Genomic DNA, 9095 nt, shown 5'->3' on the forward strand with positions numbered 1-9095 from the left:
TAAAGCAAGTTGAAATTCTTCTTTCTTATCAAATTTTTGTTAATACTAATTAAATAAATTTTGAAAAATTATGTGACTTTCAACAATAAATTATAGAGATAATGCCATTACTTACTTCGCACATTTCAACAAAAAGTATATTTTATCATAAAAATAGCCTTTAAGAAACTCTAATCAAAATTTTCAAAGTGAATCCATATATAATATATATCACATCATCTAAATATTTTTTTAAAATATACTTGACCATAAAAAATAATAATCTTTTTTATTTGAATGGAATTGAATCTTATAAAATATATTATATAATTTAGATTCAATTATTTTAATTTTATTATTATGATGATTTTTTCAATTTTGGTCACATATTTTAAACGTTCTCAAATTGATATAGGAAATAAATACACTTTTTCCGTATCAAATTGATAGTAATGACACCATAATAATGACATATCAAACTGATAAAAATGACCCTACAACAATAACATATAATAAACAATAAATGACTCATCATTAATTAAAATTGACTTATTGATGAGATAAAAACTGATACAAACACTAATTCCATAGAAGATTTTTTTTTTCTTCTAAAAATGAGATTAAATTAAAAATATTTATAATAGTAAAACAAGAAAAAAAAAGTTATTAAACCTATCATTTATAAAAAAAAGTGCAAAGACAATCATTTATTTAATAATAATGATCATAAACTATAAACACCTCTTTCTTTATTGATTATCACTAATCACCAAAGCTCATCAAGTTCTTACTGATATCATTAACTAAATTGATAACAATATAGAAGTTTTGCCTCCTCCTTCTCTAATTAGTTGTGATTTATCTTCACTAAAAAAAATTATTATATAAAAATTCATTTAAAAAATATAAAATACTTAATTATTATATTAATTAAATTAGATACTATTTAGTCACTAAAAGAATTATTAAAATTTAAATGATTGTTTATTATAATAAATAATATTTAAATTGAAGTCTAATTAATTACCAAGATTTTAACTATTAATTTTAAATATAAATAATTAATAGTTAAAGCATTAGTAACTAATTATATATCAATTTAAAAACTATTTATTAATAATATAAAATAATTTAGATAGGAATTTTTTTTTATCTTTAAATTAGTATCTTTAAAACATTAGTAAAAGTTATTATAGTAACTAATTGTTAAATTTTTTATTTAATAATTTATAATAATGTGGTGGCTAGAAATTCTTATATAATAATTGGAAGATGCTTAACTTTATTTATTATTTATGGATAAAAAATAATAATAATAAACAATATAATGATAAAATTTAGTTATGTACGTAACTCCAAGATTCTCCAACAATTCACCCATTTCAAGTTCATACGAAATGTTCATCCTTTTGAGATTATCACAAAATGATAGCATGAAAATCTTCCATAGATATAATCATTACCAAGTGATGAATAATTTCAGTGTAATTTAGGAGATTTATAGCCAACAAACACACATGAAAGTATATGAACAAAGGAATAAAAATGGTAGAAAAAAATGAATGCATGAGGACAAGAAAAAGAAGAATCTTGTGTTAGTGATGCATTTGAAGGAATGGAAAATTGTTGAAACATGGTGGCCACAAGTTAAAGTATGCTTCTTCATTATCATTATTCTCAAACAACAATCCATGGAAAAAGTGACTTCAAGACGGTGATGCCTTTTGTTTTTATACAAAAAGGATAATAAAAAAAAATTCAATTTTATATTAAAAGCAATGATTCCAAATCAAAAATGGAAGATAAAGATCATTGTGTACTATTCATATTAAAAGCAATTTTATATTTCTTTAAGAAGTAGGTGTCGAAAGAAAAAAAAACACCTCTTTGGGCCCAACAACATAATTGCTCAAGGATATATATTTCTTTTTCCACTCAATTTTTTTTCCTCTCACTACAATTTTTGTGTGTTTTTATTTTGTATTTTTAAATATTTTTTCTTACTAAAGTTTATTTCAAACATACAAGAAAATCATTAGATAAAAACTAATTTTGAACATAAAAAATAATTAGTTGCTATATTGATTAATCATATACTATTTTAGATACTACAAAAATTATTTACATCTGAATTAGTTTCTATTATTGATAAATGATTTATAAATTGATATCTAATTAACTACTAATTTTATAATATAAATAATTGATAGCTAATTAAAAACCAATTTATAAACTAGTTTATAAATTCTGGAGACAAAAAATAATTAGTTGTTATACTGACTAACTTATATATTATTTTAAAGAAAAAAAACTATTGATATTTAAATTAGTTTTTATTATTATATATTTGATAATATGTACATGTTCTATAATTAATTTAATTTCGCAAAATTTACAAAATTTTTGCAACTTCAGAAATTAATTTCTGAAATGATTTAAATTTATATTCTTAAACAAATAGTTATGCAAACAGTTATTATTTAATTTGAAACTTAGACTTCTAAAATAGATAATAAGACTATTGAGAATCAAATTTTGATGAAGATTAATATAATATATGATTACTAATTATAAAATGTGAAATAAATAAAGTAGTATGAAATAGAAAGATAAGAACATGTAAGTTATTGAGAAAATATAGGTAGAAAGAAGTGGATGCAGTGTGGACCGCAGCATGGACAATATTAAGTGCAGTTTGGCCCAGGTGAATGTGAAATCTTCAAGATCTCTCAATTGCTGCAACTACCTTTTTGTTTTGTTGCATTATTCCTAGGAGAGCTTTTGGTTAGTTTTTTTTTATCAGTAAAAATAAATAAATTTCAACATGACTTCTTAAAAAAGTTCAAAGTATTATAATATAACCTAAATTTATTTAGGCTTTTGCAAAAATTGTCTTTATTTCTTAATATAAGGTGGATAATCGATCATCAGTAGTCTTGACATCAAGCTAACAACAGATCTAAAGAATATCCGACGGCTAGTTCGAAAAATAACTCAAGAATCCAACAATGAAGCTAGGGAAACACACTTTTGCTAAACCACAATTAGTGAGGTCTTAATCAACAATAACATCTTTTTACTGGATTCTCGAAATAGTACATGTAATGAAAGAAAAAAACAAGGACAATTTGTACAAATTGTAGTTAGTTCAATAAATATAGTTATTCAATAAATGTAGTTCGTTGAAGGTGAGCGATGGTAGATGGTGGTGATTCGGGCTCCGTTGACCGTTTGAAGCTTTGTCGCACGAGATTTGGAATTAAAAGCGAGATTTGGTGACGACGAACACGACAGTAGGGGTTGCAACAACGGCGAGCGCGAACGATGGTTGCATGAGGTGAGCGCGAAGACAACTGTAGTGACGATATCTTCAACAACAAGATCTTAAACAAAAGCGACGCCATTGACGGCGAGGAGAACAGGTGCGCATGAAGGACACACCTGCAACGGAGGTGTGACCGGTTGAGAGACAATTTAGGGCTTTTTTTAGGGTTCACAATTTCACTTGTTTTGTTTTGTTTTTAAACTTGTCCTCCGATCCATCCTCCATGATAGATGGTGTTGGTCTTTTAAATTTGATTTATTATTTAATTAATTTCGGTTCAAATTTAATTTTACTTAAGAAATTTACAGATTTTATTATTGAAATTAAAGTTTAATTTTAATTTGCTAAGGAATTTATATTTGGAGATATAAATGTTATATTTATAGAGAATTGAAAATTCAATTTTAGTTTGGAATTGGGATCCATTTACATAAGTGTCAGCTTATAAAATGCTATAATTTTGAAAGAAAATTTCCGTTGTGGTGATGTCCGACGGAAGCTAGATTTATTATATATTTTATATTATATTGTCGGTTATGTGTAGGTTTAGCCTCCAATAATTACAATTGTGGTCTTGGTGGAAGAAAGTTAGATTTATTACATATTATATTTTTATATTATATTGTCGGTTTTGTATGAACTTAGCCTACAATAGTTGCATGGGTTAAACCTACGCAAAATAGTGTGGGCTTTCAATTGCGACACAAGTGTGTTTGTGTCGATGAGTTTAACATCTATTGTTTATGCGACGTTAAGTTCACGAAAATATTTATTTTACAGTCGATATTCTCCTATTTTTATGTGTTTTTGGTCCACTCAAATTCAATGATTTTGTATAGTGATCATATCTTTATGGAGAAAGACACATGTTACATAACAACTTCTCCAAAAATCTTTCAAAAAAATTGAGGAAATAATAATGATTAAGCTATAACTCAATTTATTATTAGATATAAAACATAAATGATTTCTCTTGGTTGTTGACTCTAATTATAGGAGAGATATCAAACTAAATTGCTTCTTCTTGTTAGAGTCTCAAGGTCTCAAACCTCTTTCAAACTTGCAAATCAAACTTGCAAATGAAGTTTTGTGTGAATTCTTATTTCTCTTTAGTGTATATTACTTTGTTCAACCATAAACTATTACAACATAACCGAAGAATATTATAATTTAATTCACTCACATTTAAGAAGAAACAATTTCAACATACCTATGAATTACAAAAATATGTTTTTTTTTTTTAAATTATTCAAATAAATAATTTAAGATTTAATACAATTATCATCAATATTCTTTCCCTTTTTATAAATCAAATCTTAGACACATGTTAATAAATCTTTATATGGAATATGTGAAATGATAAACTAAAATCCATTCAATATAATATAACATACATTTGCAAATTTTATAAGTATAACACTTAGAATACTAAGTACAAATGACTTATCAACTAAATTTTAAAATTATAATCATCTTTGTTTCATTTCTTTAACCACCATAATCGTCCTTTTGTTTTCTATATATGGACTTTCTTTCTCAAGCGTACATGTGCACATTTACACTTTTGTTTCCTATATATTGACTTTCTTCCTCAAGCACATGTACACATTTACAAAGCCCTTAGAGGGCAAGAGATGAAGTTAATGTTTACTATACAGTTTTTTTTTTTCTAACACAGGTTCATGTTTGGTCTTTGATATTTTCAAAGATATCATTAGTGACTTTCTCGTTCTCTGACGGGTGCCTTGAAGTCTTGGTATGTATGCATTCGATTTAATGTCACTATAAGGGTTGATCGTTGATCTTTATGTTTTTTCTTTAGTTGGTAGTATTGGGGTAGGCAGTAGGAGATTTCATTTTGGTTATGTGTATGTGAAAATGTACTATTTGTCCTCTTTTACTCTATATAAGGGTTAAACCACTCTTTAAGTGCGCTTATTAATTTAATGATCAACATCCCTTTAATTAATTTTATAATTTTAACACTATAAGAAAATTTAGATTTAGTGTTCGCCAAAAATCGATGCAAATGACAAATAGGAAATACTAACTCGAGATTAGCATAAGACAAAAAATCAACTCTGTATGAGTAAACATTATAAAGGAGATAAATGTGAATGCGATATATGGATAAAGAAGATAAGTGTGAATGAAAGAGATAATCAGAAGAATGTGAGTGATGAAAATGAGTGTGAGAAGATTTATATAGAGAGTAAAATAAGAAAATTGTGATGAAGATGTCCTTACCGGTAATCAACATGAAATCTTCAACACGCCTTCTCATGTTGAGACATTTCAACTCGTGTATAATACTATATATCTATAAGTGATTCAATAACGATCTTAAAGATTCCACATCAACTAAAAATAAAAACATTTCCTAGTATATAAATTGATACAAATATCATCTTATAAATTAATTTTGTAAAATTAAAGTAATGAAAGTAAAGATTTATTTTGACTGATATTAGATCATAAGAAATATGTACTTCTACGAACGATTTCTCATATCTCTTACATGATAGTTGGAGGAGACAACCAATCATCATTTTCCCAACATTTTACAGTATTCATCATTAATGCATAGGCCAAACAATAATAAATGCTTAGTGATAAGCCATTCTTTTCAGCAGAAATTATGTACGAAGGGATAAGGCTGGTTTCTGTCTCATCTCAAAATTATTGTTTTTTTCTTATCACTAAATACAAACAAACACAAACCTATCACACCTGATATACGTATTTAATCTCAAATCTACAATGTTCCTATACACCAAAAGTCTACGTGTTTAGTTATCAACCATAAAATCAGATTCTAACAATATTATTCAACTTAAACTCCAAGTCATATTTAGATTTTTATGATTTATTCTTACACATTATATTAATATTTTATTGATATAATATGCTTTTATCTTTTAGAATTATTTATAAATAAGTATAATATATTTTTTTTATGTAATGATAGATGATTGTTGTTATTTAAAGTGTCAACTTAATTAAGATGCCAAATTGTATAATAATACTTAAAATGAAGTTGAGATGCCAAGTTACATAACACTAAAAAAAAAAAAATCATGAAATTAATAGAAACCAATTTTAGAGACAAAAAATAATTAGTTGTTATAGTGATTAAATTAGAGACCATTTTAGAGATTAAATAAATTTTTGGTTTCTAAAGTAGTTTCTATTATTGTTAAATGGTTTTTAAATTGGTATCTAATTAGCCACTAATATTTTTGTTACCAAATTTAGAATCTAAATAATTGGTAGTTAAAAGCTTGGTAGCTAATTAGGTACCAATTTTAAAACTATTTAAAAATAATAGAAATTAATTTAAAAACCAATTTTTTTTTAATTTTTAAAATAGTTTCTAATTTAGTTACAATTGTAACTAATTATTTTGTATAAAAAATTGGTTTATATTTAATGATTTTTGTTTTGTAATAATAACTAAGATTAAGTTAAAAAAAAAACTCACTTTCATATAATTTAAAAGTGAGATAAACATGATAATATCAAAATAATGGTAACATAATTAATCATGAGTGAATCTTCTATAAGAAGACACAGCCAAAATGTTTTGTTTATATTTACAACATGGAACTGTTCTTGGTTGGCTATGCAGCAGCCACAGTTGCAGCACTCCTCTGCGTAGTTTTCCATCGCAGAAGATGTTGCACGCACCCCATCTTCACCGAATACCCTTTTGTTGGAATGCTCCCACAAGTTCTTTGTAATCTGTGGCATGCCCATGATTATTCAACTCAGGTTTTGAAACAACATGGAGGCACTGCTGAGTTCGGTGGACCATGGTTTACCAATATGAACTACTTGGTCACTTGTGATCCCCTCAACGTGCACCACATGCTGAGCAAAAACTTCCACAACTACGTCAAGGGACCCGAGTTTCGAGACATTTTTCAGGCTTTTGGAGATGGGATTTTCACTGCTGATGGAGAAGCTTGGAAATACAGCAGAGATCTCTTCCATTCTTTGTTCAAACATAAAAGCTTCGAGGTTTTGCTGGAGAAAACCATTCACAAGAAGGTGCAGAATAGCCTACTTCCTGTATTGGATCATGTGCAACAACAAGGGAGGGTGGTGGATCTTCAAGATCTCTTCAACCGCTTCACTTTCGATAATATATGTTCTACAGTTCTTGGACGTGACCCTGAATGCCTTTCCATTGATTTTCCAGAAGTTGCAGTTGAGAAGGCTTTTAACCAAGCAGAAGAGTGCATATTCTACAGACATATAGTGCCGAAGTCTGTTTGGAAGGTGCAGCAATGGCTTCAAATTGGGCAAGAGAGGAAGATGACAGAAGCGTGTAAGACGCTTGATGAGTTCATATATTCATGCATAGCGTCTAAGAGAGAAGATCTTATGGAAAATGAAACAGGGAAAACTTTTCAGGTTGACTTGTTGACAACTTTGATGAGAGAAGGAAAGGGAAAGGGAGAAGCACACGATGATACATTTCTAAGAGATGCTGTGTTCAATCTTTTTGTGGCTGGGAGAGATACCATAACTTCAGCTCTCACGTGGTTCTTTTGGCTTGTTGCTACAAACCCTTTGGTGGAAGCCAAGATTCTTGAAGAGATCAAAGAAACGTATGGAAGAAATGAAGAGAAAGCTGAGGTTTTAAGTGTGGAAGAAGTGAAAAAACTGGTTTATCTGCATGGTGCTATATGTGAAACACTGAGACTCTTTCCTCCTATACCTTTCGAACGCAAGCAAGCCCTTGAAGCTGACATGCTTCCTAGTGGGCATGGTGTTGATTCCAGAACAAAGATACTGTTGTTTTTGTATGCAATGGGAAGGCTTGAAGAAACATGGGGAAAAGATTGCATGGAGTTCAAGCCAGAGAGATGGATATCGAAGAGAGGAGGAAACGTTTATGAACCGTCTTACAAATTCATTGCTTTCAATGCAGGACCAAGGAATTGCTTGGGGAAAGACTTGTCCTTCATCCAGTTGAAGATGGTGGCAGCAGCTATTTTGCGGAATTACTGTGTGAAAGTGGTGGAGGGTTATGTTGCTTCTCCTAGCCTCTCTATTGTTCTTCTTATGAAGGATGGTTTGAAGGTAAAGATCACAAAGAGAAAATTTTAGTTTGACTTCAAAATTTGGACAGACTCAGTACAAAAACGTGTCTTGTCTGTTGTGTAATGGCTTGTGTGTGTGTGATTAGAGCATTTGGTTTGGGAGAATAATGCTTTGCTTTTTCAATAACTTCACCAATGGGAGGGTGTCTACTTTACCATAATTGACGAGCATAACTTTTGTTTTTCTTGGGAGTTTTTTCTGGAGATACAAAGATTCATGTAAGAATTACTAGACCACTTTCAATGGAAAACTTAAGGTTAAGTGCATTTTTATTTATCAGCATGAAAAAATATGAGTTAGAGAGGTGATACAACTCTTATACATTTTTAACACTTATCACTCAATTCAATAAAACAAAAATAACTTTCCCCTTACACACATCAGAACACACACCTAACAAACTTAAAATAAATCACTTGTTTTTAATCGAAAACATGCAAACCAGGAGATCAAGACATCTATCTGAAAAGACAAAAAAGATGAAGAAATTTGGATGTTATCCAAGACCAAATCTTCAATTGAACCAGAGAAGATTTGAGAATGATCAATCATTTTTCCTTTAAAAATGTGCTTATTCCGATGTTAAATCTCATTTATCACAACAATCCAAACATTTCTTAAAACTAAATTAAACGATGTAAGAACACCAAACAAATTAAAATGCAAGATATGAGATAGTAAC

The 9095-nt window shown here is 28.5% G+C and overlaps 1 protein-coding gene across 1 annotated transcript; it reads left to right on the top strand.

Annotated features, from left to right (window-relative positions):
* The first annotated feature begins 6839 nt into the window (after positions 1-6839).
* LOC137836649 (alkane hydroxylase MAH1-like) lies at positions 6840-8679 on the top strand. The gene has a single exon (XM_068645322.1). It carries the CDS (start codon positions 6905-6907, stop codon positions 8417-8419), a length of 1515 nt encoding a protein of 504 aa, XP_068501423.1. The 5' UTR covers positions 6840-6904; the 3' UTR covers positions 8420-8679.
* Positions 8680-9095: the final 416 nt, after the last annotated feature.

This window comes from Phaseolus vulgaris, chromosome 4 (assembly GCF_000499845.2).
Source record: "Phaseolus vulgaris cultivar G19833 chromosome 4, P. vulgaris v2.0, whole genome shotgun sequence".
Lineage (NCBI taxonomy): Eukaryota > Viridiplantae > Streptophyta > Magnoliopsida > Fabales > Fabaceae > Phaseolus > Phaseolus vulgaris.